At 39.1% G+C, this 26,151-nt stretch overlaps 1 protein-coding gene across 2 annotated transcripts in view; it reads left to right on the top strand.

The window, feature by feature from the left end:
• The first annotated feature begins 3,845 nt into the window (after positions 1 to 3,845).
• The window catches only part of RPGRIP1 (RPGR interacting protein 1), a 31,404-nt gene continuing 9,098 nt past the window's right edge, over positions 3,846 to 26,151 (top strand). The window contains exons 1-10 of one of the 2 annotated variants that reach the window (XM_069097781.1): positions 3,846 to 4,103; positions 5,638 to 5,783; positions 7,696 to 7,859; positions 8,936 to 9,094; positions 9,921 to 10,038; positions 12,462 to 12,613; positions 13,216 to 13,558; positions 15,181 to 16,307; positions 20,145 to 20,253; positions 25,289 to 25,389. In XM_069097781.1, the coding sequence (XP_068953882.1) occupies positions 3,949 to 4,103; positions 5,638 to 5,783; positions 7,696 to 7,859; positions 8,936 to 9,094; positions 9,921 to 10,038; positions 12,462 to 12,613; positions 13,216 to 13,558; positions 15,181 to 16,307; positions 20,145 to 20,253; positions 25,289 to 25,389 (2,574 nt within the window). In that variant the 5' untranslated portion in view covers positions 3,846 to 3,948. The remainder of the gene's footprint in view (positions 4,104 to 5,637; positions 5,784 to 7,695; positions 7,860 to 8,935; positions 9,095 to 9,920; positions 10,039 to 12,461; positions 12,614 to 13,215; positions 13,559 to 15,180; positions 16,308 to 20,144; positions 20,254 to 25,288; positions 25,390 to 26,151) is intronic. The other variant, XM_069097783.1, reaches the window with a different exon arrangement.

A 26,151-nucleotide genomic window follows, 5' to 3' on the forward strand; every position in this document is an offset into this window, starting at 1 on the left:
CTGAACTAATTTTTCTGATGTCATCCAACTTGATTTAACATATATGTATTAAGTTCCTGCCATATACAAGGCACAATCCTAGGCACTAGGAATGCAAATATTATTGTTGCTTAGTCGTGTCATACTCTTTTTTTTTTTTTTGCTTTTTGGAGAGGGAAGGTAGGGCAACTGGGGTTAAGTGACTTGCCCAACATCACATGGCTAGTTTTTGTGTTAAGTGTCTGAGGCCAGATTTGAACTCAGGTCCTCCTGACTCCAGGGCTGGTGCTCTATTCACTGCACCACCTAGCCGCCCTGGTGTCTATTCTTCACAGCCCTGTGAACCATACTGTCCATGGGTTTTTCTTGGCAAAGATACTGAAGTGGTTTGTCATTTCTTTCTCTAGTGGATGGTCCCAGTGAAGTGACTATGCCAGGTGTTCTAGCACAGATTCACTCTTGATCTAGACAGACAGAAAGACAGGAACAGAGTCATAATAAGGGGTTAAATACGCTTACTTTATTCTAGTCTAGTCTTCTCACAAGGGGTTGCTGATAATGGGAGTACTAACTCCTACAGATTTCCTACTCACTCTTCTCACAGGGGTTGATAAGAATGTAGTAGGAGGTAGGAGCTACAACTCCTACAGGTCCCCTAAGCCTCAGTGGGGGCTGGTTGAAGCAAACACAGATTCCCCCCAAGCCTTGATGGGAGCCGATCAAGGCATGCACAACATTCCAGCTTGTACACTCAGATTTCCCTGTGGGTTCTCCACTCGCTGACCAGTGCCCACTTGATTTGTAGGTCAATAGACAAAGCAGGCATTTTGTCAACATTAAGCTCACAGGTTAACTTTAGCAATAGTGTCATTCAGTGCAAGCATAGTAAATATTATATTATGTCATCCCCATATCTCACTTGCATTTGTAGTAGGAATTGTTTACCACCAGGGTCCTGGGAAATTCTATCTGGGATCCTTGAAACTACAATCTAAAAAGAATAACAAAATCCTCCTTCCTTACAGTGGGTTAAGGCAAACAGAGGTTAAGTGACTTGTCTAGGGTCACACAGCTAGTAAGTGTCTGAGGAACTCAAATCTTCTTGACTTCAGGCCCAGTACTCTATCCATTGAGCCTATAGCTACCTCCTAAAGCAAACACTGATACAATTTAGGCTGTGCTCTCAAGGAACTGACCTAATGTTCAGGTATATCTCATTGTTTCCCCTTACACTCATGCCGCCGTGCACTAAAATAAAACGTCCAGCTGCTAACTTTGTTAGTCCCGTCAGCTAATCATAATTAACAAAAAGAACTGCTGACCACTCTTTGTTGTAAATTTAAAATATGTTGTGTGAGGACCTTCATTAACCTAAGCTAACTGCTTGTTGTTCCCATAATAGTTTTATTTTTTAAGGCAATTGGGGTTAGGTAACTTGCTCAAGGTTACACGGCCAGTTATTTCTGGGTGTGGTGCTGAGTATCTGAGCCCGGATTCGATCACCCAGGTCATCCCGACACTGGGGCCAGTGCTCTTACTCGCTGAGCCACCTGGCCACCCCTAAGCAATTGGGGTTAAGTAACTTGCTCAAGGTTACACGGCCAGGTGTTTCTGGGTGGATGCTAAGTGTCTGAGCCAGGATTCGATCCCCCAGGTCATCCTGACACTGGGGCCGGTGCTCTTACTTGCTGTGCTACCTGGCTGCCCTTCCCATAATAGTTTTAAGGACATTTTGAATTGTTTCAAAATGTTGTCAAAAACATTTCACTCCAAAAAACGTTTTGTGACATTGTACTTCAAAAGGTTTCTTGTTTTAAAAATGGTTTCTTATTACATTTTCTATCATTTCCTCTTTGCCCAAATCTGGTCTTCTTTATCAATCAGCTGTTTCCCCTCTTTCAAACCTCTATCTTCAAGTCACTTAATTAAATTCTCATTAACCAAATGCAGTTGCAATAATTTTGGATCCTCTCAGCACCTTAAAGGAAATCTAAGAAGATGAAACTGAATAAGGATACATGTACACACACACATATGTGTATATACATCCTCCTTGCACTCAGGGTGAAAATATAAACTGCACAAGAAGAGGATAGGCTTGGTGGTAGTTCAAAGCTATTTCTTCTTGAATTGTGTCTGACTCTTTGTGATCCCATTGGGGATTTTCTTGGCAAAGATACTGGAGTGGGCTGCCATTTCCTACTCAAGACCATTTTGCAGATGAAGAAACTGAAGCAAACAGGTTGAAGTGACTTGCCCAAGGTCACAGAGCTAGCAAGTGACTGAGGCAGGATTTGAACTGAAGATGAATATTCCTGATTCCAAGCCCAGTACTTTATCCACTATGTCACTTAGTTCCTCAAAGCTATTTACAATAAAAATAATAGACCCATAGTAATAACAGCTTCTCGGTAATCTGCTCTGTCCTCTTTTAATATATATTTGGTTGTCCATTTACTTAGGTACAGATTTATACTTTATTTAATGTGTTCATAATTAATGTGTAACCTCTTTCTCTAGTTTGGGGTTTCATCACTTCGCCTTATTTTGTCTTTCCAAATTTCTTTATATTCCTAATATTTCTCATTAGTAGTATGTACACTTTTAATGGCAGCATAACACTAAGCTACCAATCTGTTTAGCCAGTCTCCAATATTTAGGCTGTTTCTAGTTTGGGGTTTAAAAATAATGCAGTAATAAATATATTTGCACATATCTTTTTTCTTTTTAATTATATCCTTGAGGTAGATTCCTATATTGAGATTATTGGTATTTTTCAGTTTTATACATCTTACAGTACACTGTCAAATTGCTCTACAAAATGACAGTACTACTTTGCAATAGGCAGTAAACTCTTAAGTGTATCTGTTTCCTCTTTATCCCATTAGCATTGAGGATAGGAATTTTTTTGTTAATTTTTGATAATTTGACACATATGAAAATGTACTTCAAAGTTGTTTTAATCTACATTTTTAATTTTAAGTGAAGTTTAACTTTTTCCATTGTGTTTATTTAAATTTGTATGTCTTCTTTTGTAAATTGTTCAAATCTCTGGGTCATTTATCCACTGGATATGGATGTACTAGAGTTGTATCATTGAGTCATAACATTTTATATCAATTCTATCATGCACTCTTATATTTTTGCATCATTTCCTTATAAATTCTAGATTTCATGGCTTTACCTGATATATTGCCTATACTTTTTTTTTGTGGAGGGCAGTTGGGGTTAAGTGACTTGCCCAAGGTCACATAGCTAGTTTTTTTGGTGTGTGTTGTGTCTGAGGCCGGATTTGAACTCAGGTCCTCCTGACTCTAGGGCCGGTGCTCTATTCACTGCACCACCTAACCGCCCCCCTATACTTTTTTTTTCTAATTGTCATTTTTCTTTTATCTTGGGTGTAATACTTTTATCATGCAAATTTTAAAAATTATATAATTAGGTTGATTTACATGTCTTCCTGTGCTCTCTAGTACTTTAAGTGCAAATAGCTTTCACCATATTAACTGTTTATTAAAACATTTTTCAGTTTGCTTGCTGTTTATTCTCTTCCTATTTGTATTTGTCAGTCTTTAAGGGCAGAGACTTTTCTATTCCTATTTCTTTGATATTTTTCTATACCACATTGCACAGTCCTCTGCACAGTAGCATTCAATAAGTAACATATAAAGACTGATTCCCTCATCTTCATGATCAGGAAAGCATTGTAGTGTGGGTTTAGTTTTACATATCTGGGTTTTCTCACTGCAGGGAGTGAGGTGTGCAGCTGTAAATAGTAGCTGAGTCATTCTCTTTCTTAGCCACACAAGAAACAGTCTTTCAGGTTTCTCAATAATTTATTTCAGCAATACCTTCATCATCCCCTACTCTTACTAGGTCCAGAAAGACTCGTTGGTTTGGATTGATACTTCCCTACCTTGGCTTCTACATTCAGGATGATTATTGGAAATAGGCAAAGAAAGTATTAACATGATAGTGAAGAGAGAAATCAATCTCTTACAAATTCAAAGCATAAGTTTTTTAAATAATCAAAAATGTCTTTTTTTTCAGTTTCAAGACAGAGTGGAGGATTTAAAAAGAGAGAGAAATCTGCTGAAGGGAAATCATGACAGACTCTTAAAAAAGTGAGTACAAAGTGAGTACCAAGGAAGGCGATGTGAAAAAAGAAGGTTCTGTACTGAGTAAGAACTAAGGAAGTAAGGGTCAGGGTAGCCTACTTGGGTATAATAACCCCAAGGTGATGAATCTTGCTGAGCAGTGTGGGAACTTCAATTCAAATAAACAAATGTAGTGAATTCTTTATTATCTGTGACACATTTTAAAACTAGGCCTAGCTTCTTTTTGTTAACTAGCAACTTCTTGGGCTATCAGTTGCAGTATGCTCAAGGAATGCAGCCTAGTTTTAATATTAGCCTAAATAAAATATAATTTGAAAAGAATTACTTAAAACAAACATTCATTTAAAAAACCCTCTCCCTTAACCAATTGTTACCCACTTTTTTGAATCATCCATGACAGTGATGTCAAGTTCAATAGATATATGCCACTTAGTCATACACAAGGATCCCTGCAGTCTGCATGTTGACTTAGAAACCCATATATTATCTATTTTAATGTATTTTTTTTATTTTGTTAAGCATTTCCCAATTACATTTTAATATGATTTAGGCTGCCCTTGGGTGTGTTGTAGGCCACTGTGATTGACATCTCACATCCATGTTTTTGTATAAATTAGCTTAAGACCTGGATATATATACACATACACACACATACATATACATCTATATGTGTGAGTATATGTGTGTGCATATATATATATATGTTTGTGTTGTTGAGTTGTTTCAATCATGTTCGATTCTCTATGACCCCATTTGGAGTTTTCTTGACAAAGATAAAGACAAATAATAATGACAAAGATAAAGCTTGCCATTTCCTTCTCCAGCTCATTTTACAGATGAGGCAAACAGTTAGGGTCATAACGCTGGTGTCTGAGGCTGAATTTGAATCAGGTCCTCCTGACTCTAGGCCCTGTACTGTGCCACCTACCCGCCCATGTATAATGATATACACACACACACACCTTCTTATGTTCTACCTTCCTTTGCCCCATAAGTACTTCATTGTCAGACCTATTGAGTACATACAGTAGATCCATCAATGAAGTTATGTCCTATTAGAAGATAAAGAAGATACAGTCCTTGCTCTTAAGTCCTATAATTTTAAAATCTAGTTAAAGAGGCAAATTATTTCTGAATTTGATTTCCTGGAGGGAGAGGAGGGGCTTATAATCAACACAGCCTGTCTTTAAAAATGTCTTCGTTCATGTTCCCAGACTAATGAAAATCACAATTATAGTGAAGAGCTTTGGGGGGGGCAGGACAGTGGTTTTGGCAGACGTGGGGGAGGTCGTCCAAGCAGAAACCTCAGAGTCCGACAGATGGACTGTGAGTCGCTGTTTTCTACAGGCCCCCAAAGTTCCAAGGCAGTTGAGAAACAACAGTTGGGTATCCAGCAGGGGCAGGAAGAACATGAAGGGGAACTGATGAGGTCCTAAACACAGGAAATGCTGAAACTATGGAAAATGAAAGCCATGATGACAACTTCAAACTGTTCATCTGATATTTCTTCTCTCCCTCATACTTCTTTCAACATTCCCAGCATGTTAAACAGCAGTAATCAGCCTCACTGGAGCACTGACCTCATGAAGGAACGGCTCCAGCAGAGAGTCTCTCATCTACAAGAGCAGCTGGATTCTGAGGTAGCAGAGAAGAGAAAGATCTTGTTTCAGTTGGCTAAGGAACAGGGTAAGTGAGAAGGTGTTTCAGTGGGTAGAATTCAGTAAGACCTGGGTTCAAATCCTACCTCAAAGATACTTAGCTATTACTTATCAATAACTAAAATTAAGTGCTACTACTTTAGGATTCTTAACAGATCCCTCTGTATTTTTTTGTTCTCACCTTTCTTTTATTTCCTTGATGTTTCACCCATTTTCCTTTCCTTTTCTGGGTGGAAGGAAGGCCATGATGCACATATGTATTTAGCTATGGGAATCTAAGTCATTTCCCTTTTTTCAACTTTATTTTCCTACTTCTGCAAAATGAAAACACCATCAGGCTGTTGTTGTAAGATCAAATGAGATACTATATTACAAAGTACTTACTTGGCAAACAACTCTAGTAAATTTGCCAAAAAACACCAAATGGGGTCATGAAGAATCAGACATGACTGAAATACAACTCAACCACAACAACAGGAACAGCAACAACTTTGCAAACCTTAAAGATACACATACACACACACACATACATGTGGATTACTATGAGTAGGATATTATAGAGTTACATAAAACTGCCGTTGCTCATGGATAGTATTAGTATCTTCCAGACTTGGTTTTTGGTTTGTTTGTTTGTTGTTTTGTTTTTTTCGGAAGAAAGATGTTTTATTTTCTCTTATAAAAACTCAAGTCAACATGACAGGTTGCTGTATTTTTTACGTCTATACACTTAAGTGCAAGACAAAATGGTACAAGATGAAACTCATCAGTAACATTGTTATAAAGTCCCATCTAAGTGGATTGCCGCTTCAGGACCTTTAGAGGCAATAGACCATTATCATTCCCTTATGCATTTCTTCTCTTAGAGCACTTTATTAGTAACTTTTAAAGTGTGTTTTTGCATATAATCCCATGCAATATAATCTAACACCCTCGTTTTTGCAGATAAGGAAAATGAGGCTTTAGGGAAGCATCAATCTGTGTTTTGTACATATACCTATATGCTTACTAGTCCATAATCTCCATGAGTGTAGGGATCATGTCTCACCAAAGCTTTGTATCTCTACCAACTGCTTAATAAATGTTTGTTGAATTGAATTTGTAGTTGGTCATGGATAGCTAGGATAGAGATACAAGGAATCAAGTCATATTTACCGTCAAAGAAGAGTAACACAAACATTTGTACTTTCCCACCTTTGTAATATTTTCATCTTCAGTAGAATTTAAAGTTTTTTTGTTGAGTTTTTTTTTTGTCTAACATACTTTATTTCCTTGGAGGATTGCAAATTAATATTCTTCTCCTTTGCCTTATTTATTATGTAGTCTAGGAGTATTCAAAAGTCTCTTATAATCAGGAGCTACCTTTTTACTCATAAGACTGCTGAAGTTTGGGGTTTAGATGTTTAACACATCTTTCCTTGCTATATTTTTTTCTGACAGACCTCCTATAACTCTTAGTTAAGGGATATGTGTGGTAGAAGCTAATGAGTTTAACAGCAGGTGACTCCAGTGGCTCAAACTTCCAAAAAATGTCACGGAATACTGCCTCAGACTCCCCCTCGGAAGCTTTCACTCTATGGCTTGGCCATATCAGATTCATATGTGCATCCAGGGCCTTCCTTGTGTCTCCGCCCAAGGAGGATAGGAAGATGAGTGAAACATCAAGGAAAGGTTAAAAAAAGAGGATCCGTTAAGAATCCTAAAGTGGTAGCACCTAATTTTAGTTAATGATGAATAAAAAGGCTAGGAAATTGGGAGAACAAGGGGCATAAGGAAGGTAAATCTAATGCTTGGTATTCCTATGACCAAATTTACCGAGGTAACTTTGGGCAGCAAGGGATATTTTTCTTTTTACTAGCCCAAAAGTCTTAGTCAAGAAAATCTTATAAATGTCTTTACAGATTCTTAAATGCCTTTACAGACTTATTGGTCTCTTTCTCCAGCTGAAAATGTAGACCTGAAGGAGGAAGTCACCCAGATGCTAATAAAACATAAAAAGGAAGTAGAACTTCTCCGACAGAAAAATACCACCACGACCACTACTAGCAGTCAGTCAGATCCAGACTTTTTGCAACCTTCACACCAAGATTATACTAAAGAAACACAGGTACTAGGGTTGGTTTGGGTTTTTATTTATTGTTTTTGAAACACAGATAATTATTTATTAGGAGTAGTCTGAACTCTGGATAAATCACTTAATCCTGATTGCCTCCATAAAAAAATAATCCTATGTATTTTATGAATTAAACACATTATTCTGGTAAGGGGTCCATCCACCTCACTAGAAAGCCATAGAGATACATGACACAGAAAGGGTTCTAAGAACGCTTGCCTTAGAGTCTAAACCATGATGATAAAAATGTAGAAAAGATGAAGAAGCTTTTCTTTTTTCAGGATTAACTGGAAATTGTGAAGAAAACAGGAGAGGGCCCCTGGTCTTTAATGCTGGTTCAGTTCTATTAAAAAAAAAAAAACTAACCAAATAGTAAGAGAATAAGTGAACAACCAAATAATCTGTATCTGAAGTCAAACACAAGAATACAAAAAACAATAGGGAGTTTGAGAAAGGTGAATGTGGAGAAAACATCACAATTCACAAATTCTTGGAAAGCCAGGTTTTATTAGCTGTAAACTATCTTTTTTCACCTTAATCCTATACTGTTCCTCATGACTTTAATGTACCCATTACTATTTAAAATACAAGGAAACAAGGAAAAGAATAGCATCATAGGGTTATAGGATGATACATTTAGAACTGGAAAGGACCATAGAGGTGATCTATTCCAGGCCCCTTCATTTTCTAGATAAGGAATACAAAGGCTAGAGAGGTTGCTCAACATCAGGGCAGAGCTGGGATTGGGGCCTAGAGCATTTAATTATTGTTTGTGCTACCCCTTACAAAGAATTTTTTGAGGAAAAATCTGGGAATGATATTCCACCAGTAACCACTTCTTTTTTTTTTTTTGGAGGGCAATTGGGGTTAAGTGACTTGCCCAAAGTCACACGGCTAGTTAAGTGTGTCGAGTGTCTGAGGTCAAATTTGAACTCAGGTCTTCCTGACTCCAGGGCCAGTGCTCTATTCACTACGCCACCTAGCCGCCCCTCAGTAACTACTTCTTTATCGAGGACATTTATTATTGTATTTATTATACTTAAAATGTTGTTTAACCAATTATTTTCTAGACCTATGAGGTGAATTCTCTACTAGAAATCCAAGAAGAGGAAAAGAACCTGACCCGGGCTTATGATCAGATGAAAGCGGCACATGCAGAAACTGCACTAGAATTAGAGAAGACGAGAGACATGCTACTTGTGCAGCAACAGATCAACAAACGTTATCAGGTGCAAAGACAGAAGGGAGCAGAAAGTGGATGTGGTGCTTGGTGAAGTGTCACCATTTAAGAGAGGAGAAGCAAAGTTAAATAGGGACTGAAGCATTCTTCTGTGTTGTCATGTCCAGCCACTGTGCCACTGCCTGCAAAGCTTATACCTGTCCCCACTGCAGAGGATGAAAGACAACAGTGTTTTTATCAGACACTGGCAATAAGAGTAGGTCAGGGCATAGCATCTGCAAATGGGGACTGTGGAACTCTAGCTCTCCTTTTAGAAGCCATTTTTTCATTGCTCCCAAGAACCTGACAGTCTATGACACTACTACATCAGTTGTTTCCAGGGGTGATGCCAGCCTTGAAGAGTTCCTTGAAAAATAAATCTATATTAGTAGCCACTCATTTCTTGAAAAATATTTTGACAGAATATCCCTTAGCCCAGTTTTTCCTGAACTCCTTAAAGTAGTTTATTAACTTTTTAAAAAATATTTCAATGATTATATTTTAGTATATTTTATTTCCTTTGAAATCCTATGTATTTGAGGCAGCTATGTGGTACAATGGATAGAACACCAGCCTTGGAATCAGGAAGACCTAAATTCAATTCGACCTCAGATACTTACTAGCTGTATGACCCTGGAGAAGTTATTTAACCCTGATTGCCTCCAGAAAAAAGAATCTTATGTATTTTATGCATTTAAGCACATTATTCTGGTAAGGAGTCCATCAACTTCACTAGAAAGCCATAGAGATACCTGACACAGGTTAAGAACCCTTGCCTTAGAGTCTAAACCATTATAATAAAAATATAGAAAAGATGAAGGATCATTTTGTTTCAGGATGAACTGGAAATTGTGAAGACAAAAGCTGATAATAATGAGAGAGAACACAAGGAGGAGTGGGAGAAGCTGAACCAACTCCTGGACCTCAAGAACAATCGAATTCAACAGCTGGAAGGTAGTTTTGGAAAGCAGAGACTTAAAGCTTCCTCCCCTTTATCACAGCCACTGCTAAGGGACTAACCCTGCTTCCCTCTGTCATTTTCCTAAAGTCTCTTCTCTTGGTTTGTAGAGTGTGCTCGGGATTGAAATTGTACCTCTGAAGCCTACTACCTTTGAGATCATTGGGACAATAACTTAACCTCCCATGTACCTCTTGTTTCTTTATCTGTAAAATGAAAGGTTTGAAGAAGATTATTATATTTATCCTATCATCTTATTTACACTATTGGCTCTGTAGAATAAGAGCTTGTTTCTCTCATTTATCCTGTCATTATGTTTTGCTGTGTGCTATGGGAAGTGACTTACCCTCTCTGGGACTCAATTTCTCAGCTGTCAAATGCAGGGTTTCCACTAGATGAGCTCTAAGGTAGCTTTCTAATTTAACTTTCCTTAAGTTACATGAGATATAGTCAGAGGGAAATGGCTTCTGGCATTAAGAAGATCAGGAGTCACTTTGCTTTCTTCCTGCTCTGTCCTCCAATCTTTGTGGTTTCTCCTTAGAATCTGTACTGTTTTACATCAAACTATAGACTGTAGCTTCTGATTGGTGCCTGGTGGAAGGTAATGGTCCAGATTAAGTAGAAAGGCTGTGTGTGGCTGCCTATTGCCTATCAGCATTGCTTACCTCTGTATTTTTCCCTTTCTAGTTCATTTAAAGTGAAATTGTGCCAAATACCATACTCAACAGAATGAAAACAAAGCATGTGGCTCTCCTCTAGTCCCTCCCCTTGTCATTGATCCATTATGAAAGTTAAGACATCAGAATCCACAGGGCATCTTGTAGCAGACCCTCTGTGGTGGTGGGGCTCTGTGATTAAATATGCCTATAACAGGCAAATGGCAATAGTCATATGTGTCATATAGTCACATGTGATTATAAGATATATAGTCATCATAGAAAAACTCTTTAAGAATATTGACATTGTTCTTTCTTCATTCAACATTCCAAGCCTATTCTACTTTTTGGGAATAGTCACATTGAATTTCTTTTTTTTTGCCTTTTGGAGGGCAATTGGGGTTAAGTAACTTGCTCAAGGTTACATGGCTAGCTTTTTTTGTGTGTGGGTGTTAAGTGTCTGAGGCCGGAACCGAACTCAGGTCCTCCTGACTCTGGGGCCAGCACTTTACTCACTGTGCCACCTAGCCACCCCTACACTGAATTTCTTATAATGATCCTCCAACAAACCATGACTGTCATGGTCTCACTAGGTGGCACATTGGATAGAGTGCTAAGCTAGAGTGAAGCAGGAAGATGAGTTCAAATCCAGCCTCAGACATATATTAACTATATCATCCTGGGTAAGTCATTTAACCTCTGTTTGCCTCAATTTCCTCAAAAACTGTAAAATGAGGATTAAAAACAAGTAGTTAGAAGGGTTGCTGTGATGATCAAATGAGATGACATTTGTAGAATGCTTAGCATAGTGCCTGGTACTAATAGGTGCTTATTCCACCTCCTCCCCACCCCCTTCCCATTTTTATCCAAAATAGTCTCATCTGGTTGATAAGATCATACATAAAATGCTTTTCTGAGCTTGATGTTTATATTACACACAATGTTTACTTTTCAGTCATCCATTTGGTCAATTCTCTCATAAGAAGGCATCGGTTTTATTTGACATGTCAGTAACAGAAGTTAAGACTTCCAGGCATAATGCTTTCCCACAGAATCACAATGATGCTTGAATGGCTGCTTTCAGCCTTTGTCTGTTTCTGCCAATTAGTTTACTACTCAGCTCTTGAATGAAGAAGTAGTTTTCTTTTCCCTTTAGCACAGCTCAAAGATGTGGCTTATGGTACCCTGAGGTTCCCATTGCGTCTGGAAATGCCAGTCCATGGGGAGAATGTGGTGGACTGTCTTCAGCTGCACCAGGGAGAAAACCTTTTTGAACTACATATTCACCAGGCCTACCTGTCACCTGCAGCCCTGTCCCAAGCTGGAGATACCCAACTTGCCTCCTTCTGTACCTATTCCTTCTATGATTTTGAAATTCACTGTACCCCACTGGCCGTGGGGCCACAACCTCTCTATGATTTCACCTCCCAGTATGTGGTGAAAACAGATTACCTTTTCCTGAACTATTTACAAGGGGCTTTATCCCGAATTAACCTCCACCAGACTGCAGCTCTTGACCACAGTACCCTTGCAGTTGGCTGGCTTCGTTTTGACAAAGTGCTAGAGACAGTGGAGAAGGTCCATGGCACTGTCATGCTTACTGGTAAGTGCCTCCACCGGCTTTCCCACTGCTTCTAGTATTACTGTAGCTTTTCCCAAGCTCCCTGGCTACTCTTGAACTGTTTTTACAATCTCTTCCTTTGTTTCTCAACTGTGTTATTATATCTGTTTCTTCCATGCATGTCCCACTTTCTGGTCTCCAGGAAATAACGGAAAAGACTTTGGGACGTTGGATTACTGGATGAGGCTGAAATTCCCCATAGCACACTGCCTACAGGCATACAATAAGCAATTGAAAGCTCAAGCATACCTGTCTGCTAATGTGCTTGGGGCCAAGAAGGCTCAACCAGAGGAGGTGAGGAGAATGTGCCAACGTATTTCAAAGGAGTGACTGCCCAACAGCTTATCAGAACAGCACTAGCAAGTTAATATTCCAATTCTCCTAGCCTTTACCAAGTGTAATGAACTCATTCCCAACTGTGACTCTCATTCAAAAGAACAAATCCCACTTTTTAGTCTTCATTCTTACAAAATGCATTTTGTTCATGGAATACTGAGGAGGGATGAATAAATATGTAAAAGGTACTTTGAACTTATTTTTAAAAAGATACATTATGGATCCAAGGTTGTCATTTCTCCTTCTGTGTCTAGCCAGAAGGGTACACAAGGTATGCTTCCTTGAATTTAGATGAGAGATATCTTTAATCACTTACGTTGGATGTTCTTCTTGATTAAACTTGTACTAAGTTTGAGAGTAGAGTTCTCCTTAAAGCTGCTTTTTTGGTGCCAGTTTTAAAGAATGAAGACATAAACAGGCAATGGTCATTAGGTTTGTTGTCATCACTATCAGCAGGAAAAAATTCAGGTCACCTTCCCTGTTGGGTAGTACTCTGATCTTCTAGATACAATTCCAGAAGGCACTAGCTTTTCCACAGCCAATGACCTACCTCTTTCCAGTCCAGATCAGAGACTTTCAAGCATAAGAATCAGTTGTGGGTGGAAATCATCAGGTGCTGTAACCTCCGGAGCCGACGTCTGGGTGCACAGCCCAGCCCATATGCCATCTACCAATTTTTCACCTTTTCTGACCATGATACACCCATCATTCCTGCCAGCAACCATCCCCACTTTGGTGATCAGGCCAGCTTCCCAGTGCACATGACCTTGGAACTGGATCGATATCTCAGGCAGACGGTACTGCCTATATATGTGTTTGATGACAACGAATTGGAAATAGGGTGGTACCTTGGCAAAGTTCAGGTACCTCTGCTGCCTCTTGCACAAGATAAAGCCATTCAAGGTGAGGGCTCAATGTTATTGGACCATTCTCCTTACTCCTGTCTGTGAGGTCTTATAAAAATCCCCAGGCTATCTATTTTGAATTGCTTGCTTGAAAAATTGAGGCTAAAAATAGCTGCAAAATAGACAATAAGATCTCATCAAGAGCAATGGAACAGAAGAACTCAGTGCTCTATGGATCCCTTATAGGAGAACCCAGCACTTTTCTGTTTCTTACCAGAAATATAAATTAAATAAAATTCCCTACAACTTGGTAGAGCCACCAATTTGGATGCCACACTCCATCTTTGATAAAAAGTGACTAAAGCTTTAAAATAGTGCTTCCCAGGTTTTTTCTAGTTTAGTCTTTCTACTTTTCAGTTTGAGGCCTAATGTTTCTTATTACATGATAACAAGCTGTGGCATTTAATCAGCCCTTCATTTTGCTTTCTTCATTTTTTAACACTTGAGACAGCAGCCATGATTATGCTTACACATATCCTTTCACCTAAATTCAATTTCTTAGCTATCTCTTCTCCTAAATAGTAGAACTGATCTCACTTCTCTTTACCCTCATCTCCCTATCCCTTAACCCTAACTCCCTCTCCCTCATGCACTAGAAGGAGCAGTCTTCCTGAATGTAGCTCTGGGAAGATGGGGGAGTAGGCGGGGAGAGGGAGGTGAGAGTGGTAGGGTCAGGAAGCATTGATGCCAGCACCAACTTGGCTTACCTGGATTTGGAGACATTCATATTCTTGCTCTGCTAATTTACCTATGTGACCTTGAGAAGATCACTTTACCTTTAAGGTCTCTTATTTTCTCACCTGAAAATGGGGTTAGGGATTAGTTTTAAGGTCCCTTCCAGCTCTAGGTCTGTAACACAAGGATACCTTCTGTGTGGTCTGGTCAATTATCAACACCACTAGTTACCTGAACCAAAGGTATTCCTCAGTGGAGGTGAAATGGACAGGTAGAGAGAAATGACCCAAGCCATGCCAATTGTTCTGAGCATCAGTTTATTGAGCTGGCCAGCAACAGTCTCCCAAGGAAACCATAGGAGAGCTGCCCCAACCATAGGGAAAGGGGGAATATTTAAAGTAAAAAACCGCCAAAAATAGGTGTGGGAAACAAAGTTAGTCTTGTGGGAAGTAAAGTTAGTCTGACAATGGTAGATAAGCACATCCGTTGTAGCCAGGCCTTTGTCTGGACAGTTGTATAGTCCTTGCCCTGATTTATTGTGAGACCCAGATGTCCAGGATCATTCTGACATCTTATCAGGAAGTATGGCCAGGTCTGTTTCTCACAAGAGAGGGGCTCCTGGTTAAGCACATACAAGTTCAGGATGAATTCAGTAATTTCCAAACTTGTTACATACAGGAGCTTAATATATGAGGCCATGGGCATTTCAGGGGCTCCTAGAAGGCAAGTCACATTCCCCTACCTCTTTTCCCACTTAGAAATAGTTTCACTCCCCTATAAATTCAGTAATGTGTGATGTAATTCCTGAGTAACACTAGCCATCATTATTATGTGATGGAACTTCATTTTATTACCAATAAAACCTAGATTAATTCATACCTGAAGTAAAGGCCATAATGTTGAATCATCCAGACTTTGATATCTATTCATATCTGTGTGTTTCAGGTAACTTCAACCTCAATGACCCTGTGGGGAAACCGAATGGGTCCATTGAACTGAAATTGGAGTGGGAGTCTCATTACCTATCTCCAGAGGATTTATTGAATTCAGCAACCCACTCTGTTGAAAATGACAACAAGGCACCCCTGTCTGTGGAAAATTACAATGAAGTGCCCTTATCTGTAGAAAAACACAATGAGGCAAACCTGCAAGTAGAAGATTACAATGAGACACTCCCCTCTGTAGAAAACAAAGAGACAGACTTGCATATAGAACATTACAATGAAGCGCCCCTGTCTGTGGAAAATTCTGAGGCACCCCTATCTGCAAAAAAGTACAATGAGGCAAACCTGTCTGTAGAAGATTATAATGAGGCAGACTTGTCTATGGAAAGTTATAATGAGATGAACCTGCAAATAGAAGATTATGAGGGAAGCCTGCCTATTGAAAATTACAAGGTAAATTCATCCATAGAAAATAATGATAAAGTAAAGCCATCTAAAGAAAACTGCGATGAGGCCAGGTTGTCTATAGAAGACTTCAGTGAGGCCAAGCTATCTATAGAAAACTTTGATGAAGCCAAGCTGTTTATAGAAAACCTTGATGAGACCAAGTTGTCTACAGAAAACTGTGAGGAGACAAAACAGTCCATAGAAAACTTTGAGGAGGCCAAACTATCTGCAGAAAACTGTGATGAGACCAAGTTGTCTGTAAAAAACTTTGAGGAGGCCACACTGTCCATAGAAAACTGCGAGGAGGACAGACTGCCCATAGAAAACTGCGAGGAGGACAGACTGCCCATAGAAAACTGCGACGAGGACAAGCTGTCTATAGAAAACTCTGATGAGACAACACCGTCTATAGAAAACTGTGACGAGGCAAAACAGTCCATAGAAAACTTTGAGGAGACCAAACTGGCCATAGAAAACTGCAACGAGGACAAGCTGTCCGTAGAAAACTTTGAGGAGGACAAGCTGCCTGTAGAAAACTGCAATGAGGACAAGCTGTCTATAGAAAATGGCAGTGAGATGCACCTGTTGGTAGAAGATTATAATAAAGCACCTGAACTTATAGAAAATTTTAATGAGAAACCTATAGAGATTCCAGAAGAAGAAAACATATTATTTCACCAGGTAGGGAGCCCTTTGCCTGTTCTAGGAAGGAATGATAAAGGAGAAAGTATTACAAGTCCTGGGGTGAAAGGATAATGTTTTACATGCAGTAGGTGCTCAATACATGCTTGTTGAATTGTTACTGAAAATACTATATCAGTACCACGCAATTCACTAAACATTTGTAAAAACAAAACAAACATGCTTTGTGCCAGATACTGTGCTATGTGTTGGGCTACAAAGATTGCCAGATATTTTATGCATTTTGTAGTTATTTGGAATGGGACTTCCTATTCTTTATTTCTGTTTTTTGTTATCATTACGTAGAAATGCTGTTGATTATATGGGTTTATTTTGTGTTTGTTATTTTATTGAAGCTATTGTCTAAATTAGTTTCTTTAATGATTCCTTGGGGTTTTCTAAGTAAACCGTCATGTAATTAGCAAATAGAGGTCACTTTATCTTCTCTTTGCCTATGTTTTTATCTTTCCCTAATTGCCTTCACTACCATTTCTAGAACTAGTCAAACAACAGCAACAAAAAGGGATTATCTTTGTTTTACTCTTATATTTATTGGGAAACAGATACAAGGACAAAAACAGGACAGCTCTTGTCCTTGAGGGGCTCACTATTGGGGGGAGGAGTGAAATGTGTAATATAGAAATTTAAATGCAAAAATTTAAATGTGTAATATAGAAATTTAAATACAAAAAAATTAAATGCAAAATATGAAATAACTTCTGGGAGGAAGATAACTAGGAGATAAGACCAGGCTTCTGTACTACATGGCATTTGAATTGAGCTTGGAAGGAGACCAGGGATCCTATGAGGAAGAAGTGAGGAGGGGATACCTGTGAGACAAAAGAGAGTCATTCAAAAGCACAGAGTACATACTTTTCAGAGAACAGAAAAGAGGCCAGCTGGACTGAAGAGGAATTTGTAAAGGAGAGTAATTACACTGAACCAGCAGAAGGATTTGTCTTTTATCCTAGATGTAAGAGAGAGTTTCTGGAAAAAAGAGTGTCATGTTTGGATTTGTGTTTTAGAAACACCACGTTGGCAACTTGGAAAAACTTCTGTCTTTCAGGAATGGCTCTTTGGCAGTTACCATATATAGAAAATATGTACTGGAGGAAGGTGGCTGATTAGGATACTGCTGCAAATAGAGAATGCTGGAGGTGATGAATTCCTGAACTAGTGTGGTGGCAGGATGAGTGGAGAGCACCAGACTGGTACAGGAGATGTTGAAGAGATAGAATTGTCAAGACATAGAAATTGATTGGATATGGATGGTAACAGTCAAAGAAGACAGATATGTGGTGAATCTGTATGCCTAAAAGGATGATGGTGACTTCAATAGAATTAAGGAATAAGGAAGTTGGGTGGGTTTTAGGAGAAAGATAATTTCATTTTGGATATGTCGAGTTTGAGATGTATATGAGACATAGAGGATAGAGATGTAAAGCAAGCAATTGGTGATGTGGGGCTGGAGTTCAGGGGGGAAATGAGACCCAGATCAGTAGGTTTGGCAATCATCTGGGTAGAGATGATAATTGAACTCATGGAAGCTGAGGAGAGAGATAGAAACAGAGATACAGAGACAGAGATAGAGTTTCAGAACAGGACTGAATCCTGGGGTACAATGAAATAAAGTAGGGTGGAGCATTGATAATGGTCCAGCAAAGAGAATTAAGAATTACTCAGACAGGTAGGTAGCAGGAAATCAAAGAAAGAGGAGGGAGGGAATATCCAGGAGGGAGGGAGTCAGTTAAGCACAACTATTTGTTTCACTACAGAAAACAGTCATCCTATTTGTTTCTTGGTTCCTGTGGAGTTGAGAAATAACATCTAAAATGAATTTGAAAATCCGTTTTTTGGACATTATGTTGTAGAAATTTCCTTCCCTAACCTTCTGAAAAGAGTTAGATGATTTCTATTGCTAGTGTAGTTGAGTCTAACCTGCAAGAAATACAAAATAAACATTTAGATTTAGAAAAAAAAGGAAGTCTTAGGTTAAAAGCTATTTAAGAATAAAATATGGCAGGAAGGATGAGTAGCAAGTAAAATCCTAGTCTTGATTGCTTGATTAAAAATAGATTAGAGGTGAGAACTAAGGGGAGGGTAAGAATCTCGGACAAAATTTAGGTGAGCTATGTCCAAAATCATTATTCTCAAAGCTGGAGACACAAGCTTCATTATAGCCATTTAACCCAAGTTGGATTAAATGTACTATATGTTATATACCATACCAAATTTATGTACCATAAATTTATTTGAATTATGCATTTTTAAAAGCAGTCTAGGGGCGGCTAGGTGGTACAGTGAATAGAGCACCAGCCCAGGAGTCAGGACACTTAACACTTAATAGCCATGTGACTTTGGGCAAGTCACTTAACCCCAATTGCCCTGCATTCCCCCCTCCTAAAAGAAAAAAAAAAGCAGTCTATCCTTTCATATGTAACGGAAGAAATGGGGCTGATGTGTACTTGGGCCACTTGTGGTGTCAGATGGACCTTAGACCCTCAGTAAAGTGCATATGTGCTTCTGGTTCACCTCTTGGTTCCTGTGATAGGTATGTGGCAGCAAGACTTGGTGACTTAAGCCAAGACTACACGGTAACATAAAGGGATGTGCCGTGTTCTCCTGCCTCTTTCTTTTTTCAAAGGTGTGACTTAGCATTCCAAGAGTTTATCTGGATTTCCCATTGAGGGAAAGGGGAAAAAGGAGAGGGAATTCCTTTACCCTCCCTTTCTCCAATGGTTACTGTGGTGGCTTCAGGTACATCACTTTGTATATCCTTCCTTTCTTCTCCTGTCTCCCACCATCATGAGGATCAAGGGACCTACCAGGAAGGTATGGTCATGCCTGCCCTTTAGCAGGGTCCAGAGCCAGAGCACATACATGCTGAGTCTTGTCACGCCTGTTACAGAATCATTTTCCAAGAAAGAGAGAAGCAAACAATTTCCCACTAGAACTGTACACAGATTAGTGCATAAATACTTTAAATATATAGGGCATTGAAAAGGACAGACAAAAGATTTATGTATTGAGGGGCTGTGGTGGCTACTGGTGTGATGGAAATCAGGTAGGGTTAGTCTGGGAGGGCTTTTAGGAAAGAGGAAGAAGGGAAAGTTTGGAGAGACTGAGAAAAGGACTCTAGGATCAATAGCGTATAGCTATGCTATCGGAGAGCTCTGAAGACGCCTCCAGAAATGACTTGTTTTGCCTTTCTTTGAATCCCCAGTGCTCAGCATGGGATCTTGCACATAGTAGGTGTTTCGTACTACTTCGCTGGAAGAGGAAGGGGGTGGGGAGGGCACTCAGAATATTGTATTGTGGTTCAGAGGAAGAAGAAATTGAAGAAAAGCTCATGTGCCTATTTGGTTTGGAGTAGAGAGTCCAGGGAATAAGATGTAGCAAATGAATGAAGTGAGATAAGAGTAAGTTAGTAGCTTTGGAAGCTATCTCTAAGTTCTGAAGAAAGGAATGAGAAGATGAAGCGTGCTTGAGGGGAAGATTCTGGCACTTTTGCGCTGGATCTGGGAGAGGTTCAGTGACAAGAAGGATACATCCCTCCCAGTTAACAGCACAAGAAACCAAGGTTTTCTTCTGTATGGGTGTCCTGAGCACGAGTGCCATCCTCCTCCTCCTCAGTCTCATCATTAATACAGAAAAATCAAACGTGTATGTCTCAAAATATAGTAACCTGGTACAGAATCCTCCCCATTGCACCCAGTCCCAGCATTAATCAAGCACCCACCGCTTAGCTGCTACTATTTATAGACACCTAATGGCCATAGAGGAAACTAGACTGAAACCGCTGCCAGCTGCAATGATGAGTGTCTTTTTCTGATGCAGGTAAATGAGAAGAAATTGTTAGGTGCTACTGATGATGCCAAAAAAGACCCAGAGGAATGTTACCCAGAAGTAAAGCAGCAAGAGCAAGAGTCTCCATTTCCTGACACTGGTAGTGTCTCTTTTAAATTCTAATTTTACCACTTGATCTTTAACCACTAATGAACTTATTCCTTTCCTAAAACTATCCAAGCCTTTATTTTTCCTAAAGGATAAAACAAAAGTCCTAAACTTCATGCTGTGCTAATGATCTGATGGAGTTGGTAACCAGAAGCTAGGCTAATCACACATTTAGCTATAACACCTTAATTAAATATTGTGCTGTTAGTTATCCCCAAAACCCCATGAATTACTGAATTGAGAGGAGCAGAGGGGGAAGTGTGTTTAACTCATATATGTGATACTGTGTATTTTCTAGCTATACAGGAAAATCCATCTTCACTGTAGGATCATAGGGTTTAGAGCTTGAAGGAATCTTAGAGAACATTCAGTGAAACTGAGACTCAGACAGGTTATATACCTTACTTAAGGTACAAACATGGTAAAGCCTTCAAATTCTCAAAGGAGAATTGTAGGATTGGAGAGGACACATAATTTAAGAATAGAATTTTTTTTTTCTTATAAAAAACAAGCCTCTCTGAACCATGACCCAGCTCTTCTTTCCAATAGTGAGAGCTCAGTATAGGAAATTATCTCAGGAATACCTAATCTTGGATCTTAAGCATTCTTTATCTGTGGCAACTCACCTGTAAATACCAAATGGACTACTGTTAAAATAGGTAGTGTTATCCAACAGACTTCATCTTTCTACATGTGCTTTCCATCCCTTTTCACATTCCTTTTAATCTACCATATATCCATTTGGCTTTCTATTCATGGAGAGTGTGGTTGATAAATAGAGATAAAGGAAATTCTAAGAAGATCAGGGACCAGCTATTTAATTCATAAGTGGAGGTAGAAAGGGAGACTTTTTTTTCTTTTTACATATAAGTTGAAGAATATAAGCTTCTTGTGGGTAAAATTGTTTCACTTTAGTTTTGTATCTGAAATACTTAGCATAACGTCCTGCACATAGGCATTTGATACATGTTTGTTGAATTAATTAGGTAGACCAAAGCAGAGCTATTTATACCTTCATATTCTTTCCAATAACCCTCTTTCTCTTGGGCCTCCAATGATCGAGAATATCACTTCTCTTTGCAAAAGCACCCCTGACACTTTGGGCACAAGCCAAAAGCCTGTAGTGGATTGGTCCTGAAAGAAGTGCTAGTCTTTTTAAATTATTAATTAATCTTTTACTTATTTATTTTTAGTTTTCAACATTCATTTCCACAAGATTTTGAGTTACAAATTTTCTCCCTGTCTTTCCCTTACCCCCACCCCAAGATAGTGAGCCTATTGAATATGCCTTCTTCCAATTTGCTCTTATGTCTTCCCCCATGCCCCCCTAACTTTCTAGTAGGGCAAGATGGATTTCTATACCCCAGTGCTTGTATATCTTATTTCCTAGTTGCATATAAAAAAACCATTTTTTTAAACATTTGTTATTAAAACTTTGATTTCTAGATTCTTTCCCTTCTTCCCTCCTCACCCACCCCCCAGTGGGAAAACAAGCAATTCAATATAGGTTGTACATGTGTAGTTACCCAGATAATTTCCATAGTAGTTATATTGTGAAAGACTAACTATATTTCCCTCCATCCTATCCTGCCCCCCACTTATTCTATTTTCTCCTTTGACCCTGTCCCTTTTTTAAAGTGTTTGCTTCTAACTACCCTCTCCCCCAATCTGCCCTCCTATCAATCCCCCATCTTGTCCCTTTCCCCCCTACTTTCCTGTAGGGTAAGATACCCAATTGGGTGTGTATGTTATTCCCTCCTTAAGCCAAATTCAATGAGAGTAAGGTTGACCCATTCCCTTTGACCTTTCTGCTCTTCCTCTCCATTGTAACAGTTTTCTCTTGCTTCTTTTATGTGAGATAATTTACCCTAGTCTATTTCTCCTCCCATTATATTCCTCTCTCACCTCTTAATTTTATTTTTTTAGATATCATCCCTTCCTAGTCAACTGATCCTGAGCCTTCTGTCTATGCATACATGCACACACATATATACACACTCACATATGTATTTATACACACATACACCCTCCTATATATACATATATATGTATGTATACATATGTATTCCCTTCAACTATCCTCATACTGAGAAAAAGTCTCATGAGTTACAATTATCATTTTTCCATGTAGGAATGTAACAAGTTCCTTATGAATTCTTTTTCCTGTTTACCTTCTCATACTTCTCTTACTTCTTGTATTTGAAAGTCAGATTTTCTGTTCAGCCCTGGTTTTTTCATCAAGAATGCTTGAAAATCCTCTATTTCATTGAATGACCATATTTTCGCCTGAAGCATTATTTTCAGTTTTGCTGGATAGGTGATTCTTGGTTTTAGTCTTAGATCCTTTGACCCCTGGAATATCATATTCCAAGTCCTTCATTCCCTTAATGTGGAAACTGCTAGATCTTGTGTTATCCTGATTGTGTTTCCACAGTACTCAAATTGTTTCTTCCTGACTGCTTGCAGTATTTTCTCCTTGATCTGGGAACTCTGGAATTTGGCTTATAATATTCCTAGGAGTTTTCTTTTTGAGATTTTTTCCAAGAGGTGATCAGTGAATTCTTTCAATTTCTATTTTGCCCTCTGGTTCTAGAATATCGGGGAAATTTTGCTTGATAATTTCTTGAAAGATGGTGTCTAGGTCCTTTTTTTGATCATGGCTTTCAGGTAGTCCAATAATTTTAAAATTATCTTTCCTAGATCTATTTTCCAGGTCAGTGGTTTTTCCAATGAGATATTTCACATTGCCTTCTATTTTTTCATTTATTTGGATCTGTTTAATAGTGTCTTGATTTCTCATAGTCATTAACTTCCATTTGCTCTAATCTAAATTTGAAGGAATTATTCTCTTCAGTGAGTTTTTGAAATTGCTTTTCCATCTGGCCAATTTGGGTTTTTAAGGCATTCATCTCCTCATTGGCTTTTTGGGCCTCTTTTGCCATTTCAGTTAGTCTATTTTTTAAGGTTTTATTTTCTTCAGTATTTTGGGGGGTTTCCTTTAGCAGGCTATAGACTCACTTTTCACGATTTTCTTTCATCATTCTCATTTCTCTTCCCAATTTTTCCTCCACTTCTCTTACTTGATTTTCAAAATCCTTCTTGAGCTCCTCCATGGCCTGTAATCAGTTCATATTTTCTTGGAAGCTTTTGATACATGAGTTTTGACTTTGTTGTCTTCTTCTGGTTCCATGTCCCCCAAAAAATATTCTATGGTCTGATTGTGCTTCCTCTGCTTGCTCATCTTGCCAGCCAATTACTTGACTTTTGAGCTCTTTGCCACGGTTCTTCTTCCAGAGTGGAGAGAGCTGTGTCCTGAATTGCTGGGGTTTTCACACTTATCAGAGGTCTGAGGAGGGTGCCCTCTCTACAGACACCACAAGTTCTGGAACACTGGTGTTTCTCACTCCAGGACTGCGACCAAGAGATCCATGCAGGTCAAAGCAAGAGCAATTACCCTCTGAATGGTTGCTTGGTCCCCCTACGATCTGCAGGCCAGGAGCTCCAGAGTTGGGTTGAGAAGTCTGGAAACCATCATAGCTGCTGGTGATTCACTCTCCTGAAGTCTGCTCTGGCAGGTCAAGGACATGGGTCGGGGCTGCCCTGGATCTGGGCCCCTGTGACTCATGAGGGATTGTGCTTAGCTCCCAGCCTGGTGTGATAGACCTTTCCTGTTGGCCTGCCAGGCTGCCTTGAGCGGGAGATTTGTTTTTCTCTGTCACTTTGTGGGTTCTATAGCTCTAAAATTTGTTTTGAGTCATATTTTACAGGTACTGGAGGTGGTTGCAGTGCAGAAGTGCTAGTCTTAATCAATAAACATGCTAGGTGTTGGGAATACATGGACAAAATTAAAGTCTTTCTCCTCAAAGAGCTGACAGTCCTAGCTCTTAGTAATACTAACTATGTGGGCATGGGCAAATCTCCTAATCTCTGTTTTCTGAGCAGTAAAATGGGGATAATAATATTTTTGCTACCTTCCTCAGAAAGTTGTCTGTTATAAGGAGTGGCTCTGTAAGTTCTAAAGCATTATAGAACTGAGGAGAAGGCTTCCCAGCAAATTGGAAAGAATTAGAGAACCTGGTTTTAGATCCCAGCTCTGTGGGATGCTTCCTGCCTGAGTTGCATTGGACAAGTCTCTTAACTGATCTGGGGCTCAGTTTTCCTCATTTGTAAAATGAGGGAGTTGAATGAGATGATCTTTGTGGCCCCTTTCAGCTTCAGATCCATGATTCTACGATCCTATGTTATTGTTGCTATTATTGTCAGTTAGGCACTATGGGCATGATATATTTTTAAAAAAGAAGCAATTTCTATTTAACACAAAATAGCTATTCTTAGTTAATAATGGTCTAATCATTGTTGTGGAAGATGCCATAGAAGAAAGGAATGTGCCTTGTTTAAACTCCTTTGTGTCTCTGGTTTTATAGCTTTATGCTTTTTCATATGCTGTACTAAAATAGGAACCTATTTTATTTGAGACCTTCCTGTCTCTGGGACTCTGAATACTTCAGGATAGATCTACAACAAGGCATCTTAAAAGTGTTGGCAGGATTTTAGTATCACTGGGTGTAACTATTGACTGGAGGATTTGCTGCATTATATGCAACTTGGTTTTATCATAAAACAAATGCCTATGTGACAATCCTCTCCTGGCATGAAAAACACATTCATTTATTTTAAAAAGTGTTAATGTGCCTGAACTTGTGTCCAGGCAGTTGTCTACATGTTTGCAGCCTCTACTTCTGACAGATTGCCTCTTCTTATCTTTGTCCTATACTGGAATCCTTATTGAAGGATTTTTCTTTCCTGCTTCAGAAATATGCTTGTCATGGTTAGAAAAATTTCAGAATAAGTGAAACTCTGTAAAAAGAGGCTTTACATTTCTGCAAAATACAATCCCATTTCTGGATGCCATGACCTTATGACCTAAAGTCAAACAATGGGGTGGAGAAGTTGTGTGTACTGGACCATTTGTTGGGAAGGGTGGGTTATCTGGCAAAGAGATATAACTCCAACCTTTTCTACAACAGATTATCAACCTTCTGAACAAGCTGATGAAATCAGTGAAACACAGACAACAGACAGTGATGATGTCATAGTGACACCCCTCTCTCACAAAGGGCCTAAGACAGTAAGTCAATCTGGAGATACCTAATGAGGGGGTGACAATATTCTAAACTTTGAGAACAAGTTATATTTAAATGAAGGAATAAAAAACAGCTGCAAGCTCTAATTCTTACTTGGTCAGCTAAAAATTAGAGACAATGTGGTGCAGTGGATAGAGAGCTGGCCTCGAACTCAGGCAGACTTAAGTTCAAATCCCTCTTCAGATAGCCTGACTGTCTGACCCTGGGCAAGTCACTTCAAATCTTGGCAACTCTCTTAAGACTTTTTAAGTTGCTGACAAGGTACTGACCTGGGTTGGTAGAGGGAGTTTTCCCAGCCAGGGTTTCCTCATACCAATGACATCCCAGGTGATCTAGTTCCTATCCTAAAAATGAAGTCACAAGATTTCTAGAGTTTCTAGGGCCCTCTATAGGCATCAAGTTCAGTTCTATGTTAGTGGAACATCAACATTGCTTGGTCAAATTTGAATTACACTATATTGAAGATCTAGTGTTCTACTTACTTTTTGCCAAAATGATTATTTTCTTAAATGAACTCTTTACCTACAAGGGCAAACCACCTACAGAGATTGATCTGTCACCTTTCTACTCCACTCTGCACCAAACTGAGAGCAGCTCTAAAGTCCAGAATGTACTTCTGGCTTGTCTCTTCCAGATCCCTGGGGTCTTACCAGTGAGACTCCAGCACATGTGTTTATATACATATACACATGCACACACATATGTATATGGTCATATCAGAAATACACACACATATATACATATAT

Source organism: Petaurus breviceps, unplaced genomic scaffold, assembly GCF_028583685.1.
Source record: "Petaurus breviceps papuanus isolate PSGF00001 unplaced genomic scaffold, PetGlider_PUasm1.0 37, whole genome shotgun sequence".
Taxonomy (NCBI): Eukaryota; Metazoa; Chordata; class Mammalia; order Diprotodontia; family Petauridae; genus Petaurus; species Petaurus breviceps.